The 24741-nt window shown below is 37.6% G+C and overlaps 1 protein-coding gene across 1 annotated transcript in view; it reads right to left on the bottom strand.

Annotated features, from left to right (window-relative positions):
* Nucleotides 1–24741, bottom strand: part of ADCY2 (adenylate cyclase 2) — a 197750-nt gene that overhangs the window by 17872 nt on the left and 155137 nt on the right. Inside the window, 4 exon segments of the mRNA XM_015854447.2 lie at nucleotides 4837–4921; nucleotides 6099–6283; nucleotides 10973–11092; nucleotides 18273–18410. Coding sequence (XP_015709933.1) covers nucleotides 4837–4921; nucleotides 6099–6283; nucleotides 10973–11092; nucleotides 18273–18410 — 528 coding nt within the window.

Genomic DNA, 24741 nt, shown 5'->3' with positions numbered 1-24741 from the left:
AAACAGCAATTTGTAACGAATTGTAACCAATTAGTATTGAAAACAAACTGAGATAAGCTTAGTCTTCAAAACAATTTATTTCTTCTTTATGAGATAAATATTATGGAGATAATGTATTTACATTTCTGTTATTTATTGAAATACAGGATGCCAAAACAAATGGCAAAGAGAACTCAAAAAAGGGGGAAAAAAGCTTCAAAATCTACTCTACAATTTGATTTATAATTAAAAATGTCAAAGGTGATTTCAAAATGCATATTGAGACTTCTAAAAACAGAATCCCTATCTTAGTAAAGCTTATTTTAGACTGTGAGGTTGTTTTGCTTGTGCAATATACCCAAATCATTTTAAACATCTTTGAAGACCCTGCTCACACTTTGAAGCCTTACAGTCATCTGAAAACCAAGATTGCTTCCTACTTTACACGTAATCTATGGAACCTTTTTAACATCTCACCATGCAAATATCTCAGAATGGCTTTGATACACAGGCAGGCACGATATCAATGCATGTAAGGCAATGCACACCCTGAGGTACGGATCAGTGGTAACTCATTCTTGGGCAAAAGCTGTCAGGTGTATCAAATACTGATTTAGGTCTTATGTCTGATGAGACAGAGATGGCAATGTCTGTATCTTTAAATTCAAGTCCAACACTCCCCGAGACCTGTTTTCAATATTTGCCTCAGAATGAGGTAACAAACTGAATGAACTTTCTCTCATTGCTGCAGAAAGTTACACAGAAAGTCAAAAGAAGCAGCTCCTGTGTCTGTACCATCAGTGTGTGTGGTCACAGGAGATGCACATGTGCTAAAGGGGCAGAGTGACAGTACCACTAATGCAGATAAGATCACTTACAGAAAATTACACAGGTTTTCATTCAGGTGAGGAAAATTCCACAGTCATTACTTATAGACAGCGAGTCTGAGGAACTGTTTCAGTATGGAGCATTAGTGGATGTCTCCTTACAGCATATTTGTGCGTATATCAACAGGAAGTCACTAGCTCTAAAAGTTACTGATATGAAAAGCCACTGCTCTGAAACTTGTGGTGTACTGCCTTATCATTCAAAACCTCCAATGTGTTGGAGAACTGATAAATGGCAAAGATATATCGCAAACCTTTGGAAGAGAACTGAGGTGACAATGAGAACCTCAAACAAAGCTGTGTTAAGGAGCTATTTAGACATATTATCTAAAGCTGATATAATGAGGAATTATTGATACAGCTTACGTAAACATGCCCCCATCTGTCACAAATACACCAACGGTCTGTGAATAGAAGTGAACTTTTAAACAGATGCTCATTAAGTTCTTTCAGAAGAGGCTTTTCAAAAGACTACATTACCTAAGAGCAGAAAAAAAAGAAAGGAACCTTTCATGGAATAAAACCACTTGGCTAAAAACCACAACAGTTACTAGAAATAAACAGTTTTCACTGCCATATACACCTGGACACTAAAACAGCCAGTAAAACTCAATTTTTATAAACACAATATAATCAATTTTGAGAGAAGCAAAATATTTACTTAAAGACTAACCAGGTGTACGTAATATCATATAAAGATAAGGAAAAAAAGTTCACGTGCTACATTGATACTAGTAATTCACAATGTTTAAGCCTTAAAATGAGTATAGAGCCCAGCCCATGCCAATCTGCATTCTCCCAGTCAATGTCTGGGAAGAGTTGGAGAGTTTGCATTCTCAGTGTATTGCTTGTGTGCTGCCAGTCTGTTTCAGGGAAGTTAGATGGCACGTATACAGACTGATATGTGTCACTTATAGCCTATGCTGACATGACTATGTAAAAGAAAAGCAATTCTATTTTCTTCACCTCATGCCCATCCTACAATTATTCTTTAGGCAAGCTCAGCAAGCAGATCTGGCTGAAAACCAACCATTTTTCCAGGGCTGATTTTTAAGCCAGACCATTTCCCTATTTTGGGAATGCCTAGCTCTTTCAGCAGGAATCATGGTTGTGCATCTAAGAGTATTATCTGAAGCTGGGAGTTGAGTTTGCTCATAGAAGGTATACTGATACATTAGCTCTGTCTCCCTCCACCTCCATTCTACCATATATGTATACTTTCTCCTGCTTTTGCATCAGCCAGCAGTGAGCAGGCTCATGGGGCTGGGCTGTAGGAAAGCACTCACATTTTGTTTACGTGAACTTTCTGGTAACTTGCTCTGGGGGCAGAGAACCACCAGTGCCAAGAGAAGGGAAGAAACATTCCTTCTTATCAGTGGCTATTGCCTTTAACACTCTTAAAACATACACTAAGAGATATGAAAAGAGAAGCTATTGTCTGCAATGTTGAAAAAGGCAGTAACAAAGAGATAAAGGATTTGTGTATTACCCTCTGTGGAAGAAGGGTGCAGAGGTAGGAAAGTGCTCTACCAGAACTGTAGCAAGAGGAAGACTGCAATAGGCTGTAAAATCAGCCTACTAAATCCATGAGTTTTGCTGCCTGTGACATCTGGGAACATTATTTCCCAGATTTTTTTTTTTTTTGTGAGAACACAAACTGCAACGTCAGAGGCTGCTGTCATTATGGGAAAAATGTTCTTCCCTTCAACATCTTTGCCCACGTAGCTGCTAGTGAGTAACACTGTACTGGCTTCTTCCGATTTCCATAAATACACTGGAGATGAGATGTCCCGTATCTAGGGGAAAAGCATACAGAACAAATGCCATTCATCACTTCTCCTGAAGGGGAGATGAAAGGATGGGTAACCATTAATGTGCAAAAGTAACGTAAAATTTGCTGTGTACTTTTTGGGATATGGAAATTTTAATTATTTCTTATGATCCATTCATGAAGGTTGAAAAGTTGTCTAAAATCAAAGAAGCAACAGGAATAACAGAGCAGAATCTATCCAAATATTTGTCTACTTTTCTATTTTAAACAGCTGATCTAAAAGCTATCCAAAAGATGATGCCTGCCCTTACAAACACTGGCCCTGATAAACTCTTATACTACTAGAGAAACAATGCTACTGCAGACATTACTAGAAAAGGAATTCAGAACAGACAGAAAGCAGCTTTCCATCGCTGTCCAAATCCACAGTGCATCCACTCCTTGCTCCTTTTACCTCTAAAATAATACAAACAGTAGCCAGAAGTAGAGCTGAGAAGCAGCTGAATGCCAGAGACAGTGGCAGAGGCTATGGTCCACATCAGAAGCAGCAGAGAGACTGCTCATCAGGAATTGCTCCTCTAGTCCCACTTCATTCCTTATCCTCTTTTCACAGTAAGATTAGAACATTGGCTTGGCACAGATTCTGGCAATGCAGGAAGAACAGGAGGGTATATCAGGATACATTTGCTGGAAGGAGTTTTCTCTCTGTTTTTCTCCAAGACATTCACTACCAGCCAGTGTCACCAGCAGTAACCTAAAATGGCAGGTCTTAGTTCAAGAATATATTAAATCTAGTCTGTAACATCTGCTATCTTTTAGACTTTGATTAAGAATGTTTGAAAACAGAGGCTTTTTTCCTTCATCTTCTTTAAGGAGGAAAAAAAAAAATAGCAGAAAAGTCAAAGGCAATGGGCTGAAGAGCTACTAACAAGCAATATCATGATGAAGATCTCAAACCTACAGCTCTGAAAGCAAAAGACTGTTACCACTACGTGCTCATTTTTCAATAGGTATGAGCCAGGAACAACCAGTACGCACTGCTGCAGTACACAGATCACAAACTTTACTGTGGATGTGACTGAGCTCACAAAGAAATACTCTCTGCTCAGTAAAAATCATGTTCCTTTTCTATTTTTTCTTGATGTTGTGCTCACTCCTTTGATCTGACACCTTGATCAACAGGGACTCCACAGTGCTAAGGAGTGTTTAACCCTGTTTACATCTGGAAGTAGCTGTGTTGCAGCACCGCTCTCTGCTCTTAACATTAAATGAGCAATCTCTGGTACACTGCTGGTAGTAAGGCCAATGATGAATTTTACTAGAACTCAAGAATGTTCCCCTAAGCAAAAGTAAAGAAGATGATAGATAGGATTTTTTTTATCTAGTAACCTGGAGGGTCTGCCTGACAGTTTAAGTGACAGTCATTATGTTCTGGGGAACTGTAATGTAAATAAGTGATTTAAAGACAGTATGACAGAAGAAACTTCCCAAAGCTGCAGGCTGTGTGGGTACTGGCTCTTCATGAGACCTCACATGGCTCGTCTCCTCCATCTTGGAGCCCTGCCTTGTGTACCATGTCACTCCTGGCATGACAAGGTTTCAGCTCAGCAAGAACAGCCTCAAGGAACTGGAGAGCGAGAGCCACCCTCACCCTGCCTTCAGCATGCAAGAGTGTCAGGCCACACATACCACAATGGCACCAAGAAAGCGCAACTGGGTAATAAAAAGAGGAGTTTCCTGTCAGTTCCCTGTTTTAGTACAACTGTGGCATCAGTATGTGGTACACTGCTGTGTGTATGCTATATTGTTTCTGTGTCTGCCTCAAATGGTAATAACTGTGAAGAAAATAGCTTGTAATTAAGCAACTAGGGAGAAAGCAGATGGATGTGGACAGATGGGAGCACGCTGGGAAGCTATGAGACAATATTGGTCAGCATGACAAGCAACAGTCACAGTGCACTATCAGCATAATGCCTACAGACTCAATGACAGCTATTGCAGAGTTACTGGTGAGTTTTAAGGACATACTGGAAGGCAATAAAGGAAATTATAGCTTTTTAGATGTTTCTGACACTCCTTTGAGAGGGTGTGGAGCAAAAAGGAACAAGGGTGCTTGTCAGAAACTCTAAAGCATATTTGAGAAGGCAGGAGGATGGCAGTGTGTCCACTGATGCGGATGAAAAGAACTGAGCATCTTACCTGTCTACCCAAAACCAGTAACGTGACGAAGAATATAAACAAAGAAATTGAGCCCATTGTCTTCAGATCTTTCAGTATTCCAGGCCTATAAAATAAAAATGTAAGCAAAGCAAGCTGCTCAAAAGTTAAAACAAAATTACTTCAGCACAAGAACAAGGGAAAGACTACCATTTATATTACCTTCTGGTTTGTAACTAGGACCACTTAAATAGGATATGCTTTATTGTTTGGCAAAATGTTATTTCTATAATGAAACTTTAATTACTTCTACATCATTCTGTGCATATGTACCCATATTTTGAAGTCCAGTGCTAACATGAGGATTTATTAAAAATGATTTCCTTCTTTGCTAGCAAATGGAGAGTGATTGGTACTCATTCTATAAAGGCAGATTAAAAACAGTTTTTACATAATACATGACTTCCATAATGGAAATCTTGACCCTGCATCCAATGAATGTGAAGAAATGGCTACTGAGGCAGCTAACTCTCGAGATGTCTTTTCATTCAGAATTACAATAGGGACAAATCAGATCTTTTATTACAAAGTCTGCTTTGGGGAAAGATGCTATAAGGAACGGGGAACAATTCATGTTAATGCTCCACTACTGATGCCATTGAAAGAAGAACCTTGATGAGAGATTTAGGAAAAGAAAGCCAATAGATACACAAGCTTGACTGGCAAAATGAAGGCTACCAGGAGTACTACATAAATGTAACTGGTCACGTGGTTCTCCATGGTGATGGGTGGATGGTTGTACTGGGTGGTCCTGCGGGTCTTTTCCAACCTTGGTGATCCTACAATTCTATGATTCCATCCCACCACACAGGTGTTCTGTCCACTCATCTAATGGGAACATAAGATCTCTTTCTGTTCATTTAATGAACTGCAGGTCTGTTTGGTTGTAGTTTTGTTTTTCAATAGCTAAGACTGCACTTATAAAGTTTTACAACAATATACTAGTTCTGAAAAAGTTGATCTTATTCGGCTTGCACCTTCAGGAGCCCTAATAATGTTCAAAATCACATTTTCTTCATGTCCTTCATTATAAAAATGCACAGTACTGTACTTTCTATAGCATGTGATCTACGTATCTGGCACAGATATGTGGTTTTTATTCTTACGCTCAACAATGACAACAATTTTAAATTGTGACTTATAGATTATAGAGCCAAATGCATAAGAAATAAAAATGCTACATGATATGTTCTGTAGCTGGTATTTTATTTCTATTAATTTCAGAATGACTGGAATTAACCTACCTTTTTAGGGGTGCTGTTGCATACATAAATTTGCTGTAGTAATCCAGCATGGACCCATGAGTGTGCAGAAGGATAACATTGTAGCCCACTAATGCAATCAACATAATCACCATTTTCAGCTCATAATTTATCCTCAGAAAAACGGAACAGGAAATGAGTCCTAATATGCAGCTGTATATAAAATACTGGGGAAGGAAAATAGTGTAGTAAATATTTATAGTTTGGCTGCTGAGTGGGCTATCACACATAATAAAATACATAGCTTTTAATAGAATACTAGCTTTTAAGAAAATATAAACTGACCACTTAAGCATGTTATTTATCACAATGTATAAAAATAGTCATAGTGCATAGCATGTTATGATTCACAGACAATAACAACCAGATACTGGTCTTTCATAAAATAGACTCTTTTTCTTACTAGGCTCAAACTCTCTCTAAACTCAACAGAATTCAGATTATGATCCTCATTTATGCTTTCTAATTTTCACCCTTCGTCACTTTTGAATTATTCATCTCCAGCAGCAGTACATCCTATATGTGGGAAACCAGTGTTGGTGTGGAAGTGTTGTATGAAAGCCCACCACCAGCATGACTGAATATTTTATTCCCACACCTCTGTATAGTTTTTGCTGATACCTGAATACAAAAACTACCCTGTACATATTACTGTGAATAAGGGAAGATCAAGGTCAAAATGCTCGAAGATCTGTAAACAATTTCATTGCCTATTTTTGCAGCATTGTTAAACTGGTGCAATAAACACACATGTGAAGAACCTCACAGACACCTAATTTTACAGGCTCCAGAATTACGGTTAAGAGGCAAATAACTGAAAATGATTAACATGGCTTATGAACAACATACATATTAAAAAATGATCATGCTACATCTTGAGTAATGACTACATAGGAACACATTCTTCTGTTTATGAAAGCCTTTTCTATCCATTGTCAACAAAAAATAAATATAGTTGAAGTTAAGTTCCTGGGGTAAAAAAAAAATTAAAAAAAAAGGATTATAGTATCAAAACCAGTGCTAAAACATGAATAATGCAATCCCACTAGAATCATTTTCTTTGTTGTTAAGATACAGCACCTTTGCCAAATATCATTCCTGAAAATTACAGTCTTGCACCCTGTAAAGAAACAATCTTTTCTTAAGCTACACAGCATTCTATTTCTAGATATGCTTTTTGATTTTCAGACTTCTGTTGATTAGTTGATAACAGTACTTTTGACAGAACCTGAATCACTGTATACTAATTCTGGAGGATCATTAAGAATAATAATTTTCATGGCACTCATCAGGTAGAATTGATCTGCCATGTAAATCTTTGCTGTTACTATAATTTCCTTGCAGATCTGCTTGAAATAAGAAATATAAAGAACTGTTGTTCAGAATAAAAAAGTAAAAATAAAACAAACTTCTCTGCTGGTTGCATCCCTCAAGAGCTCACACTTACATTTTCAGAATTCAGTGTTTTATAAAAGTAGCAGTAGTCATTTTTTTTTTCATCCTCAGGACATTCTACTTGTGAAATTAGTTTTACAGCAAGCGAAAGGCAAGAAACTTCCAAGCGGAATAAAGTCCCTGTTAGTGCTCCAAGGGATTGAAAATATTGGCTAAGATTTCAGAGTTGGGTGGATGGATGATAGAACAGTGGCACAGATGTAATTTAAGAATGATGATTGATATTGCATATTGCAATGCAGCACTCTAGTAAGGCTCTGGCAAAGACAACATGGGAAACTCTACTCGAATGGCCACATCAGCTTATGATGCCTATTTAAAATGCCACCTGAAATTTATCTTTTTTCAGTCGTAAAGCATGTACCCAAATCTGTTGCTTCTGAGAGCCCAATTCTGCAAATGAGTGTTTAAATGTCTGTCAAGTGAACTGAATTTTTCCCTTTTTTAATTAAAAAAAAAAAAAAATTGGAAATTTTAATAGGTATTTAAAGCTGTGCAGCTTGAATCATCTGTTATATAAAAATAATGTTTGTAAACAGTATAAATTCAGTGAAGAAACAGTCAAATTAATCCTTCAGAAAATCAGGACTAGTGAAATTGCAGTTGTATGTGTAGCATGAAAGCACTGATCTTTGTCACAGCACATAAAGTGGAAGGCATCTGACAAATGGCAACCTGTCTGCTGGGCCAAGTGGTCTTCACTCAGCTGATGAAATGAACCTAGAGGAATTAATGCAAAGCTGGGAAAAATTAATAATTTTAGTGTACTGGTGTACAGGACTCATTTCTTAACAAACACTCCAACTTTAGGTATACTCGTCCTGCGACTCTGTACAACTGAACTAGCGAACAAGGAGACTACAGAGATATTAATGCTCTTAGAGCAACAGAGATGCTATATCAAACCTGTGTAGTGAGCTTTAGCAGACAATAACGGTAGACTGAGGAATTAGCAACTCATGTAACTACCCACCTGAGCAAGGCAGGTGCGTGCCATGCTCTGCATGTCCACTGGCTGTATGAAAGCCTCAGATAATGCCACTTGCACATCCTTGCCTTTATGTAACTGAGCAGCATCAAGTGCTTTTGTGAACATAAGTTTTGTCTTACAGCAGAAATGATGGACAGAATGATTTTCTTCAAAGAAAATCCTGTAAGAGCTCAAAAAAAATGCAGGATGACTTCTCCACAGATGGACTTTGCACCACACACCATCCTTGACTGGACCTCTGCCTGTTGCTTCTATTATCTAGAAGCTAGAGGAGCTTCACAGCACAACTAAAAATAACCATGAGCTAAGATCCTGTAACTTACTGTGCAGTCTTTGGTAAGTCTTCAAAAAGAGCACAAAAGCAAAGAATACAAATCAGAAAAGTTATTTTATGGTGTGGAGCAAGGACAGAATCAATCAATATGCTTCCAGATGAACTGAATGCTAGTGGGACTAAAATAATTAAAAAATCTCTTATTCATTCCTTTTAGATTATGTCATCAATAGATCTGTCAGCTCTGCTGCTTTAAATCACTGGAAGTGCTTAAAGGTAAAATAGATAAAAAAGGATTGATACCCAATTTACGAAAGCAAGCATTTATCAGCGGTTCAATATCTTGTTCAGTAAAGAGAAAAAAATATTTTCAGTTTTTAGAAAACTTTCTAACAAACAATAACCCAAATGGAATGTTCAGCTTTTTGAAGCTAGAAGCTGGGAGCTATGCAGTGCCACAGGATGAAAATAATGCATGTTTGAGAACTGTTTAATAAAGAAAACAAGGGAAAAAAAAGTATCTAAATACTTCAGCCAATCTAAACCTTTTTTTAACAGAAGTGACATTTTGACATAACTGTTGTGCCAACTGATCAAAGTTTCTCTGATGAACGAATGCATTTTCATATTTTCCAACTTATAAACCATCAGTTGTTCTGAATGTGTCGGTCATACGAAGAGCTGACAAACAGTTACACAAGGAAAAACATACTTTTTGTTTTTGTTTTTGTTTTTGTTTTCCCTTAAGATAAAGGGATTCAATCTAACAAATATAATTCATGAAAACTGTTCCATTCAGATGCTTGTTGGAGAGCTTCATTGTAAAAAAAAAAACATTTTTTTTCAAGAACTTTAAACCAGTAATAAGTAAAAAAAAAGGGAACTAAAGAATCCACTATTATAAAAGAAAATCAACACAAATATGAATATGCTTGGGAACAATTAATTTCTATGTGCTTGTGAGCAAGTACTCGTGTGGGTGCTGGGAGAAGGATTGCTTCAATTCTTTGACTACAAGGATAGCTTTACACTGGGGCCAAAAGAGAATATAGGCACCTGCTAAATCAAGCTAAGTAACATGAAAATGGGAAAAAGAAAAGAAACTCATGCTTTACTATTGCTTTATCAAGGAGATGCTGAAAGTTTGCAAGTTTTTACAGAAGAGTTCTATAAAAAATTAACATCCTGCTTTTGGGTGTGCTTGGGAATATTTTGCTTGATAGAGCCACTTATATAGCCTTGCCTAGGTGTCCTTGCCCACAGCAGAACATTAGAATTAGATGTTTTTTAAGGCTCCTTCCAACATAAACCATTCCATGCTTCTATAGTTCCATAATTATGTGGAAATCAGCACATACCATTTTGTTACTGGTATCACTGATTCTGTATAGAAATAAAATATTCTCCATTCTCTTGCTGCTTCCTGCTTTCTCATTCAGACACCGCTGATCTACTTTGTCACAAAATGCAGCTTTTTATGTTCAGATGCAGATCCTTCCTAAGCTCTCTAAAAATCATTGCTGTGTGGGATACACATTTCACTTTTGTAGGAATGTTCTCCATTTTCAAGTGCCAGTGTGCTTTTGTTCACACTAAGACATCTTATTCAAACCAGTTCAGATCTTTTTTACTCAGTTCACATGGTGGTGTATGAGTGCTATATTTCCCCGTTCCATGATGCAATGATGATGCAAGCCTGGTAATCGCAGATTGCAATTTCACTGCCAGGTGAAAAAAGAAAGTGGTATTTTTAGACTTAGCACTGGTCCTTGCAAAATACGTCTATTTCAACCTTGTTCCCTCACTGACAGCCACTTACTCCATGCTCACCACAGCCTCCATGGTCAACGTCTTCTGACACTTCATAATGCCTACTTGTTCGGATGGGTGATCTAAGACTCTTATCAGGCTATTGCCTGATTTTCCATCTGACATTTAGTATAACCTCAATGTTTAGAACTACTAAATTCCTCTACCATCCCACTTCCTTCAGAGGTAGTTGCAGGTGACTGAAAATAAAGCAAGCTTCCTATGCAGTCTTCAAAAACCAGTTGGTCCTTAACTTCCAATAGATCCACAGAAATTCTACTTAAAGAAATGGTTCTAAACAAACAAATAAATGTAAAATCAACTTACCGGTAGGAAAAAACAGTTGTTTTGTATACACCACTGTGTTTGATTACTCAAATTAGGAAAACTTGCATTAGACGAATTCAGAACTGGAGGAAAAGCTGTCACAGCATTATCCGGGAAAAACTAGAGAAAACAACATGTAATCCATTAGCCTGTCAGCTGTATAAGGTCAAAATAGAAAGGGGAAATGGAGAAGTGGAGAAAGCCTTGCCAGTAATCATTTAACTTTGGTATTTCCCTGCAAACTGAAATAACAAAGGTAAAATGACATCACTTTGATTACTTGGATCCTGCATGCTTCAGACAACACGAATTTGCTCATCTTAATAAGGCACATTTGAATGGAAAAACAATGATAGTATAAATTCAATTTGAATAATTCTAAGGTTTACCTCAACTGAACCTCCAGTTTAAATATAGGGAGAATCAAAGAAGGAAGTCTTTACTAAAATTGATTCACAGATGTGTAATCCTTCTCATAGCAATCATGACAATAACACTGGTAATAATAATACTGAAAAAGAAGGGCCGAATCAGTATCTCCTAGAGCACCAGGTTAGGCCTGCTGATATGAAGGGTAACTACCATCAGACAGTAACCCTTGATGTATTCTTAAACATGTTCTGAGTTAGATTTCTCTGACAACATTTATTCCAGTGCTTCTAAGTTTATCAGCTTCTGTTCATTCAAGGCCCATTCCTACATTTTTGTTCATGTACTAATGAACTTAAGTTCTTACTTCAGCTTCCAGATAGTTCCCTTATCTCAGCCTTCATGATGCTCAGAAATCTATGCTTTCTTTAGTTTCTTTTGAGAAAATGTGTTCTTAATTCCCCTGACCCTTCCAGCAGTCTTGCTCTGTACATACTCCTTTCAGTTCAACCTTTCAGATGACCTGAACTAAAATCACTCTTCCAGATTTTGACTGAGTACTGCAATAACATTAATACTAATTCTGCAGAAATTATGTTTTTGTACATCACAACAACAACTCTTGCTTAAAGCCACATTGATGTAATTACAGCCATTATTATTATTATGGTCAGCAAGAGGTAATATTCCTCCACTGGGATATATTTGGGTGAATTTAATCTGTACTTACCATAAGACAAGAGCAATCACATGGATGCTTACTGAGATTCAGTTGGGTTCTCATTAAACTCAGGTAACTAACCAAAATCCTGAACTTAATTCATCTCCATTTGATGAGCTCCCAACTGTCAGAGTTTCTTGTTATGAGTCTGTTGCACCAACCATAATCTTGCACTCTGTAGTAACAAATACTAGTTCCTTTCTTTCTCAAATCTCCAGCTGATTTCTTCCTTTCTAAAATCTCTGACCTTCCTGCCCTGACCTGGCCTGTTATTTTAATTCTATCAGCAAATTTCACACTCTCAGTACTGCATATGAAAATCCACACCAGAGAAAAGATGCTCAGTCCACTCAGATCAATCCATTCTCAGTCAAAGTTGTTTACCGATTTACTAGCACTAGATCTGATCAATCACTGCTCTATATAGCAAAGTCTTGACAGATTCCAAGGATGCAGACTCCACAGACACCCTTGGCAAGATATGCCAGCTCTGTACTACATGCATAGTGACTTTTTAAAAGACGATCCAGATCCCAAGGCAGCACCTGTGGTCAGCACTGCTTGATTTGTTTTATGGTGCTGCTGAGAAGAGCTTGAAACCATTACCCCTGAAACTGTGATTCCACAGATGCAGGACTGACTGCACCAAAGGTGACTGCTATACCACCTGCTATGAAGACTCCTTTACAAGACAGTGTCACTCCCCCCAGAGTGACACACAGAATGTGCTCACCTTCCTTTCTATGTTTGCACTTTTAGGTTGTCTTCCTTCACTAGCATGCTTCTCTGTTTATGTGTAGCTAATTAACCAGCATTCCATCTGCTACAATATCAGTAGTATAACAAATAAAGCACAATAAAAGTCCCTAAAAATGCGAATAAACGCCTACAGATTTTGAAATGCCCTTCTATAACTCAGCCCCAAAAGCTCTAACTTACACATACATCCACCCCAATTAATGGGATGACTAGGTTAAATGCGCATATGGTCTTCTGGGAGAAGGGGCACCAAACCTCCACACTCCTCCTGCAAGGTGCAACAGATCAGCGTGCAGGTGCTCTGCACATTTTTTTGATGCTGATGTGAAAGTAACCCACAAGTTCACGTGTGCAGATAAGCCCAAGGTGTGGTCAGAGGTGTGACTACTGGCAGTTTCAAACAAGATATTGACTGTTGCTGTGTCCACAACAAGGTCTTCCTGTATAAGTACTCATGCTTCTCTTAAACTTCTTCCTAATTCCTTTGGTTCAAAATTCTTTCTGAAGCCCTGCGGTTACTATTTAACCCAAATGACACTTGCCCTGACGCTTGACTGTTTAACATGAACACTTTGAGGCAAAGGTCCTCCAAAACACTTAAAAAATCTAAACCACCTGCATGCCTCCAACTATTTGCACTGATATCCTCATCTTCATAGTTTTTGTCACTCATGGACAATGAATCTTGCTAATAGTGCACTGACTTTTCTTAGAAACATGAAATAATTGCATTTAATTTCAGTCTTGTCCCAAGCATGCCCACAGAGTAAAAGATTACGTATCACGAAGATGTGCAACACAATCCTATGCATAAATGTGTGTAAGTATAAATATATTTATATATATATGCATGTATACACTTCTATTAAGGCATTTTCATTTTGTTTTTGAACTTTGTATGGGTTACTTCAGACCTGCAAATGTAAATACAGAAAGCTATATGAAATGTGGTGTATCTATGAATATGTAAGAATAAAAAGGAATAAAAAGGGTATGGAAATGTTGTCATCTCACATGAGCCAAACAACACTTATTTCTGAATGATGTGTTTGTACTTGTCTTTCTTGTCTCTCATCAGTTATCTACATCTGCTATCACACTCTGGAGATATATATTGTTCTTCAACATAGTATTTTAAGAGACAGCTCAGTCCTACTAAGCAGTCACACCTACTCAAATGACTCAAATGGAAGGAATATTTTTTATGAATACCAATGTTTGCCAGGGAACATGTGAGCACACTACTATTAAATTCTCATTATATCTTCATACATTCTAGCAGCTTTTTCTTCTCTTGTGTTTGTACATTCTGCAATCTTCTGTTCCAATTTTTTTATCTCACATAATGAAAATACCTGCTGTGGTGCTATGCCTTTCAGTAGGAACCAAATAGTGAAAGATCCCCCACTGACAACATGGAACAAGCACGTTAGTGCATCTCTCTTATTACTTGACTGGGAATCTGCACAAGACCATAACACATTTGTTTGGGTCTTACTAACAACAAAGTCAACTTTCTCACCAAGGTACTTCAAACACTTCTGCACAGTACACCAGAAGCAAGGCCTCCTGTCTTGCTGTTCTGATGGACTGTAAACACAGTCAAGGTAAGTGGGTACATCTCACCTTACTAAGCAAGCGGGTTTGCTGATTTTCACATTAATGCGCATAAGATAGCATCCTATTAAGAAGAAAGAAAGGTGGCAGTATTTAATATTAAAATGCACTTATCAAAATGCACACTGAATTACGGAGTAGAATAAAAAGGAGTGTAGAATTTTTATTAGGTAGTATGTGAATGGCTTGGCTCTGTGACAGGTGAGGGAGGAGGAACAGAGCTGGGAAGTATTCTTCCACTGATCCACTGAACCATTGGCTGAAAAAGATGCAAAATTAATTGATCTGACTATCTGCCAGGGATGGTTCAACTGTGGTCATTGACCTGGGGTAGCATGATGCCTTGCAGGATCAACCTGTAAAGGCTATGCTTCATCCTCTGTGCAAATCAGAAACCTAGGAAGTTGTTGTTTGTGCATCAGCAAGAAACCTCATACCACAGAGGTAAGCTCCATATGAAGTAGCTGCACCAAGGTAGGGATGTACTTAATGAATTGAAATACATGTGCAGTGAAAAGAAAGACCTGGAAGTAACAGGGAAAATCCCAAATCCTGGTAGCATTCCTCATCTTCATAAACTTTTAGGAGAACCTAGGTACGCTAAGTACTGGAATGCTAAGAATTTCATAAAGTTGTTCAATAATTCCATTTCATTAGATATAGAAGCCAATAAGCCAAGTAAAAACGCATACCTACAGATGCATTTCTGTGCTCAAGGCCCAGCCACCCTACAAAGGCACTGGCAAGCAACTGCCTTCTTCAAAGGGCCTTTGAGCATTCCACAGAGAGACAAGGAACCTGCTGGGCCTTTAAAGTCATATACCATCATGGGCTTTGAGAGGTGCTGAGTGACGTTCACTTCTACCAGTTCTGTGCTGGACTGTGAGCAAAATTTGTGACAGTGTGGCTTAGTTTCTTAGATTCTGTCTGTAATATAGAATGTATTTGTGATGGTGCCCTACACGTAAAGTTTCAATAAGATGACTCTAGCTGTGCATTACCTTTCCTCCTCCCAGCTCCAAGGCTAGGTCAAGCACCAAGCAGAATCTGTTTATTCTTCTTTAAATAACTACATTAGGTACCCTCCCAAATAGGGTATTTAATGTGCTAGGCGCTATAGGGACATATAATTAGAACGCTCGTAAATGGCTCTTTCACACTTCCTTCAATCTATGCTCCTCCAGATCACATGCATGCAAGAGGGTGATGAGGCACAACCATTTGATATATTGTGGACAACCACGCGTGCAGCTTCCACATATTTTCCCACTGCAGCCAAGCAGTCCTACTGTTGCTGAGATGTCTGGATTGTTCCCTGCAATACATTTTCTCATATTTCTGAAATGCAGGTCAACATTGAAAAAAAAAAAAAAAAAAAGTCTTCCTCAGCCACTACTCTCCTCATGGCTCAATATTTAACACTCAATGGAAGCAGCATTAGTCACACTCTCCCTCAACTAAGAGATACTTGATACTTCATGTCACATTAGCTGTTTTTTAACTTCGCTGATCATGACTATGTACCTTTCAAACATTAAGACAAGATTCAGATGTCTGCTGAAACAGCTCATTTATAAAATACAGCTGCACCCTCACTCTATTCTAATGTCCCTTGGCCACAAAGGCTGAGCTTTATTTGACATTTTGGTCTTAATTATGATTTATTAGGTGTGGGATGGTTAGACACTTTTTATCTCCATTAAACCTTAATGGCTACATTCTGCCTTTTCCTACTTGAAAGAGTTCATGGAAATAAATGCAGTTAATCAACTCTGCTATTAAGCACATGTTGCTTGGAGATATAGTAATGATACTTCAGAGTCTCTCTCACAATTTGCTATTAATATTGAGAAAATGCAAATTTCACAATCACATTTAAAATCATTTTTCACTAGTCAAACTATTAAGGTTTAGTTTCAAGATGGGAATTGTACTTAAAATTATCATCTCAAGAATCCCATGGGATGTGATTATTTGTAATAGTGCAGTCATTACCAATAAGGCACACGGACTTTAAAATGCAGTGTATTATGCTTTACTGTAACATTCAGTCCACCTAAAAATAGACCTGAACCAATTAAACTAAAACCTTTTTCTTTTTCTTCTTCTAAAAATGATGTAGCGAACAACTGCCTTTTTGCTAAAAATGTTTTCTACAAGTTGAATGTCTCATTTTCTGGGGACTGCTCACAACAGTAAAACTTCAGCCTAAGGAAAGGACAGTTGCTGACTTCTTCTTCTTTTACTCTCACTAACTGAAAAAAAATAACCATATGCTGCAAAGTATACTTCACTCTCAAGTAGGTTATCTAATTTCTTTCTACTCATTTATCTCATTTAGCTCAGAACAGGAGAAACAGTCTAACCTCACTTGCATTCTACAAGCCACTCCATGTGTTATGCCCAGTATCATTTGCTGAGATAAGTTTTATCATTCATAAAGATATATGTAGTCCTGAGGTGAGGACAAGAAGTGACAGCAAATCAGAAACTTTTCAGAACCACTTTTCCCATTGCCAACTGTCTTCATGGCTAAAAAGTGTTTTATTGCTTCTCTGTGTTTCTCTCCAAGCAGTAAGTATGAAATCAAATCAGCTGCATTTCAAATTCCTAAACATAGAACTGTTTTTGAACCTGTCTCCTCTCTACGATAGGAAAATATCTACTGAAAAGAAAACCAACAAAAACAAGAACACAGAAAAGAAACGAGGTAAGATTTAAACAGAAATGTCAAATGTTCACACTTAAAAGACCACATTACATCGTTATTTCATTCTGATGGGTTAAGTTCTTACTCAGTGCCCTCTGCAATGTTATGAGAAAAAATATGTTAAGAAGAGGTGTTATCAATCTAAGTTCCCTATGAACCTCAAGTACATCAGCAACTCAAGGAAGTGCTGGAGTTGTAATCTCAAAAGTACTGATGTGCAAATCTCATTGATCTGAAATGCAAGTAAGACATGATGTCTTACAGTGATGTCTGTAAATAGTACCTAAATAAATATTACAGTTCCCATTTTTCAAATGCAAAACTGACCTGGAACAAACTCCTGATTTTGTATGAACAGCACGTTCAGCTCGTGGGGCCAAACAAGTAACACTTTTTGATCCCATGTACTGTTCATGCCATTTCACAATGCACAGTTCATCATGAGTGTTATTAAGATTCCAGCTTTAATGCACAGTAATGGCAGATTTACTTCTTATTTGCCACAGTTATGAAAGAATAGTAGAATTACTTGGATTTTCTCTATTATGAAAAACACACAAGCTGATAAGCCTAAATTACAGGTAAGTTCTTTTAAGTTCTAGCAAAATTCTAGTTCAGGACTCTTGAAGTTATTGCTGTAAGTTTCACTATTTTTTTTTTTTTTCTTTTTCAATAATAATAAAGAAATGCTAAGCACATGAAAATCAATAACATATAAATTATGATCATAAGAGGAGCATCACAAACCAGAACAAAACTCAGTTCCCTTTGCACAAAGTCTTCCACACATCCAGTGAGAAGATACTGCACTCTTTGAGCACTACTCTGCTTTTCAAATCAATGCACAGATGAGTGAGGGATGAACAATACAAACTATCTTCCATTCTTTATAAATTACATATTTTTTTTCTTTAATAAGTTTTAAACACCGTCTGAACTCTTGCTGAGCATCCTGAAAGAAGCCCTTGTTATACAGCATGTTTTCTGTTGCTCTGCTTTACATTTCTGTTTGGCAATCCTTTTCATCCAGGATAGTTAGACAAATTTGAAACATTATGTAAACAAACTCTAAGCAAGCAAAAAGACTTTAAACAAAAAAGAAAAATCATTCCTTTCTCACTTACCATGTTGAACACAGCCATAGTTAATATTATAGCAGTGGTTGTCAATGTGAGAGTGATCCGTGGCCAAGGACGGTTTGCAATTATTCCAGATGATTTCAGGATCCACAACAGTGAAGCAGATGCTTTCTTGCTACATTGCTGAATGCAATGAGTTTTAAAAAAAATAAAACAAATATATAGCTTTAGTGTATTTAATTACTATAAACGCGTAGAATTACAAAGGCTTAAGATTACGAGTAGTATTAATCTCGGTAAATTATACAGAAGTGTTCAACTACTATATTCTCATAAACTTTTACAGATCAAGATTATACATGACAATAAACACAGATATACTTGCATAACTGCTCTAATGTCAATTCTGTTGACAGTGTCATCATCAGCTCTGTAATCAATAAAAGCAAGCAAATAAACTGAACTCCCGAGTTGAAAATTCAACATTTCAATAATTACTCTTGTAAAGCCTTTAATGCAGAAACAGAGGGCTCCTCTGGTAGGATTAAAGCCTTAAGTATATCGTTGCTAGTTTACTGAAAAGAAAGCTTTCTGGTTCTTTCATTTGTTTTGAGAATTGTTTGATAATTAATTCATTTAAAATCAAAGGTACCTCAGAAAAAAATAACAATTTGTGGCACATCTAACTATTCATTTCCAGTAACCTTTAGCAATGAGGAGATCAGGCTCCCGAGACATCTTGTGCTCTTTACATCAGTAAAATGTAAAACATCAGTAAAATCAGATGTCGATCTCTGCCATACTGATACTTATGTAAAAAAACAATTGAAAAGTTAAGGCATGTGACAGCCCTACAAAAGTATTTGCTTTTTATCAGCTGCTTTTCTCCACTTACTTAATGCTATCAAAGATCACTTTACATATTTTTTTCATCCCCAACTTTGACCAAAAGGAGTCACAGCAATAGACAAGGAGACAGGCACCGTCTCTGAGTCAAGAACTCAGGCAATAAAAACAACCAAATGCAAGACTTCAATGTATAGCATTCATCAGCTAGCTCAGGTTCAACAGATATGGACATCGCTTTAAATTACACTATTCCTCAACATGTATAATAGAGAATATGCAAGAAAACACTGTTGATCAGTAATTCTGCATATGAGTTTACAAATGTGCTGAACATCATTTCCCTTGTATTGTAAACAATTTAAATCCAGCCCACGTTTGGTACAACTCTGGCAGTTTGGCCCTGCAGAACAACTGCTGACAGCAGAACTGCAGTTGTGGGGGGCAATTATTAAATTCAGATCCATAACAATATTGGCAGAATTATGCAGATTTATTTTACTTATTCTGGCCTTGCAACCAGCACTTTCTTTGTAAATCTTATGCCTCACTTGCATATTTCATAAGAAAATGGAGAATAAGTTGATAGAAAGTAATCATTTCTAGAAAGCATTCAAGAAGAGCAAAACATATCTCAGTAGCATAAGCTATTGTTTTTATTCTAAAAGGCATTTGTAGTATAAAAGGTGACTAACATATTACCATCTGAATGTCTTAAATCTGATATGACAGATATCAGATCTGCTCAGCACGATTGTGACTAATAACTTACTTTGAATATTCAACTTATTACAATGTATCCCGTGTTGTATTTTCACACATGAAAACCTGCTTCAGCATTTAATAAATTGAATGCTGTCTCTCCGAGCGAGAGCAAAGAATTGGTGTGAGAATTAATTGTGACAGCTGTGTTGCAGATGAAAGACAGTGTCACAAGAGCTGTCACACTTCCCTCTCACACGCCAGCAGAAGTTGGAACATTTGACTGCAGACCTCTTGTTTACACAAAGCCAATGAATCATATCCTCCACGGTTCAGTCATTGTTCTTTCCATTCTGCATTCAAATACAACTTAACCTTTTATCAATGCTGATGTTACAAAAAATGAAACCAACAAAAAGCCCTCACATTTGGATGTTTTTTTTTGTTTGTTTGTTTTTTTTTCACAGACTTCTTTTCACTCAGACTTAAAGAGCCAAAAGTTCAGTTCCAAGGAATGGGCTGAGTGGCTGACATGGAACACACTAACCTAAGATCAGGGAGGGCTGATTTCTGACACAGACACAAGCTTATGCCTGTAGTACTTCCTCATGATCTTACTGTTGATTAAATGGACTATAACAATTTTCAAATTACTACTGTACCATCAAACTTTTGAATCCTGTGGTACAATTTGTAAACCTACACCAGGAGTTTAAACTCCTACAACATATATGCAAGCAAAGAGTAGATTAACGTACATTGGACATAACCATTTTTTCTAAAGCTACAATAATGAACAAAGAATTAACAGTAAAAACTCAAGCCAGTGTTGCATTTTCAATTGTACCATTCTTTGCAGTGTTTACTATCCCTCACAAAAGATCACAATAAAATGGCCATGAGCTTCAGTTCAGTTATCACGTTCAAAGGCAACAACACTGAACTGAGCCATATAAAAATGTCTTTAGGCTCTCGGAGTTCAGCGATGGTCCCTCCTGTAGTACTTTCCTCATTCAAGAAAACGTATAATCACAGTACTACATGCTATTTTAAGGTAAGATATTTTTAATCCTTCTCGTTGAAGCTTTTCTGCTGCACATGAAATATTTAAAGTCACTGGCTTTGAGAAAGAGCAAATCTGAATGACTTTTTAAATGCAGCGCCTAAGGCACTGAGTTAAATGAAGGAGTTCTGAATGCCACATTCTATTTTCTGCACTATTTTCTTATTAACCTGTCCCCACACAGTTTAGAAGTAGAAATATTATTTTAGAGACTGACTGGAAACTCTGAAGTATTCTTATGATGAGGCTCAGAAATGCTCTTCTTGGCTTCACAGCACTTGCACATTCCTGGACACACAGAGTACAGACTTTTCTGGAGCAAAGGATGTGCAGGGAAGACCTTATCACTCCCTACAACTCCCTGAAATGAGGTTGTCATTTAGTGTGCATAGTTGGTTCTTCTTTGGTCTGGTGTTTTGCATCCACTCTCGGGAGCCTTCCAGTAAGCAATGATGGACACCATAACTAACTGTGCTTAAAGCACGTTTGTTTGGAGTGCTGGAGCCATGGAACACTGGGGCCATTGACCAGGCTGTCACTGACATCATACCACGTTTATTGTGGAACTACGTCCTCCAGCAATTATCTCTCTATGCTCTAAACTACTCACACTAAACACAAGTAACTGGTATAAACTTCCTTGCTAGCACTGGGAATGTATGGTCCTGGAGTAATAAAATCCTGGAAGCATAAAGCACTGCAGCGCATCATGTCCCGCCCTTCCTTCCTAGCATTGCACTGGTGGCTCATCTAGCATCATAAGGATAGAACGCAGCTCTGTTTAATTTCCCTGGTTTTGGTGGGTAAGGCATTTCCCTGAGAAGTCTGAACATAATACCTTACTTAATGATGATAAACTTGCCGTTGTGGAGCCTCTGCTGGATCTTACCGTAGCTCCCAAAGTGCCTCTCTGCGTTCTCCCTGTCTTCCCTCACCACTTTCTTTAACCTTAATTTCCAAGCAGACTACTATTGAACAGCCAAACTGAAAGACCTTGATCTTTCATTTCTATATGCATAAAAGAAACACTCACTTCAGAGGTAAGACATTACTTCTGAAGAAAATAATTTGAGAAAATAATTTCCAAGTGGTGCTTATACTGATAATTCTGTCACCGCTGTCAGGAATAAAAAATCTTGTAAACATCTTGAGTGTACACAGCCTTCCTGACTGTTAAACACCAACTGCTTTGGAGTAAAATACAAATCCCTGTACACAAAGATAAAGATTGTGTCTAACTCTTTATATGGTGGTGTGGTAATCATAGAATCATAGAATTACCCAGGTTGGAAAAGACCTTGAAGATCATCAAGTCCAACTGCAGCCTAACCATAGTACCCTAACTCTAACAACCCTCTGCTAAATCATACCCCTGAGCACCACATCCAAACGGCTCTTAAACACATCCAGGGATGGAGATTCAACCACCTCCCTGGGGAGCCTATTCCAGTGCTTAACTACCCTTTCTGTAAAGAAGTGTTTCCTAATATCCAACCTAAACTTGCCCTGGTGCAACTTGAGGCCATGTCCCCTTGTCCTGTCACTTGTCACCAGTGAGAAGAGACTTGCCACACTCTCACTGTATGCACCTTGATGCAAGATTATAAATAATGCAGATAATAAATAACATGATCTCCTCTTGCAGGGGCAGAGCAGCTCACATACTGGCTTGCACTTTTTAAAATGCTCCCATGACCTCAAATCAGATCCTTTTTCTTAATTGTGGAGCCAATTATTTTCTGGCATTTGCTTGTTGGCAATGTGTTATGCTAATTCTATGATTCAATTGTGTAAATCTCCAAAACTAATGCAAATGTATATTCTACATTTCAACTATGAAAACACTTGCCAAAATAGACCTTTAAGACAAAAATTGTTCATAACCTTAAGATTCAACTGTCAATGTGATGATTATCAGAAATAAAAATAATCACAAAAAGAAACAAAATCAAAGAAAGAAAGAAGGAGAAGGAGTAAAGGAGAAGATAAAAAGGAAAAGGAAGACAAATTGGAAAAGCAAGAGGGGAAAAGTGAAAAGGAAAATAAAAAGGAGAAGGGGAAAAAATAGCAGAAGGGAAAAGGAAAGTAAAAGTAAAAGGAAGAAGAAGAGGAAATATGCATAGGGACAAATAAGTTATTAGTATGGTGAAAACACATTTCAGGAGATATAACAATTTTAACTAGGATGTATGAAGATCTAATGTCCATGGATGAGTGTTTCTATGAGAATTATGAGATGTTCCTGCACTCAGTCTGTTTGCCTGATACTGATACTGGCTTATATGCATAAAAGATATGATCTGCAAGTCTGTAACCTTATTATTTCTGCTACCACCGTACCACATTGTTTGATGGAAACATTTCTATTCTTATTTAATCACTGCTATTATCACTCTGCAACAGATTGGGCTAGATCGTGCTGCAGTGCAGCTGAACAGTAAAATCAACTAATAATGAGCACAAACTGATAGAGTGAGCACAAATATCTTCATACAGTATCGTAATTAAATTCTGGAAGAGCTAGTAATTTTAAAGTACAGTCTGCATTTTTTTCATTTACCTAGGAAATTAAAATCAAACAGACAAGCTTGTTCACGGTTGATTTTTGCCTGCCTTACTCTGCAGTTATGACAGCCATTTATAATCCATAGAGACTGAGAGGGTGAAGTGTCAAATATTGAGACAAGATTATAATGTAGTAAAAGCCACATGTCCTAGTTTGAACTCAGATTTTGCTGGTCTTGCCAGCACTATGGAATCTTGTAACAGCCTTGTAAATATCTGACTACTGCTCTAAGTTCCTGGATCAGGTGTAGGTATCAAGATGGCAGTAGGTGGGTTCACATGAGGACATCTGTGCAAAAAGGTATGTAGGAAAGGGTAGGAAAGGATAAGGAACAGAGAGAGGAAGATGGAAGAAAATAAGGGAAAAACAGCAAAGTGACCGCCAAGGTTGGAGACGCTACATGATAGTGAAGATATCCACACTGCAACCCAGGAGGACCCCATCAAAGCAGGTGAATATTTCTTGAACTAACAGTGGTCCATGGAGAATCTACATCAGGGCACTGGAAAAGTGTGAAGGGAAGGAGAATCAGAGAGAAAACACTGCTTACTGGCTGCCCTCTTATGTCTGTGCTGTTTGGGGGAAGGAAGATATTTTTGTGAGGAATTTCCCCAAGTCAAGTCTGTTTTGTCAGTGACAAAAAAAATGGTAAGAGACCTCCATGCCTTTATCTTGATCCACAAGTTGTTTCATCCTATTTTCCCCCCAGTCCTGCGAGGAGGTGAGGTAGGTAGGAGCCTCACCTTTATCCAGAGCTCTCCCATCACAGCTCTTTGGTCACAGTCAGGATCAAACCCTGTTCTTTTTTTTTTGTGAATTTTAAAAAGAGACATACTTGGCAATTCTAAACTCTGCAATTATGTGCAGGTGTATGTACACATAAACAATTCTACCATTAAGCATTCTGGAAGGGAATCCAAAATGCACCCCTTAAGAGATGGGGAAAAAAAACAAAACAAGAAACAATCAGGATTAGGATGATAAAGCTTGATTTCTCTAAACACTTGCAATATAGTGTTAACTCCCAGCTATTGATATTTGTTGGATTGACAGTTTCAGGCTTTTTATTCTAGAAATAAAGCATCTGCAATTATGGGTCAGATACTGCAATGAACATGCTACTGAAATATAACAATTTGTGACTGTGGTTAAAGCTGCAAAACAGTACTTGGATTTTTTACATACGATAAAAGATTTTAGGAAAAGGACAGGGAAAAGATCAACTTACTAACTCTTGGTAGTTTCTGACTCTTACCGATCAACCTACAGAACTATGTTCCAGTGAAGGAAAGACAGCCCTGCAGCAATTACAGCAGTAACTTACTCACTGAAAGGCT

The sequence above is a fragment of the Coturnix japonica genome, chromosome 2, assembly GCF_001577835.2.
Source record: "Coturnix japonica isolate 7356 chromosome 2, Coturnix japonica 2.1, whole genome shotgun sequence".
Lineage (NCBI taxonomy): Eukaryota > Metazoa > Chordata > Aves > Galliformes > Phasianidae > Coturnix > Coturnix japonica.
This window is presented reverse-complemented; position numbering and strand designations above follow the sequence as displayed.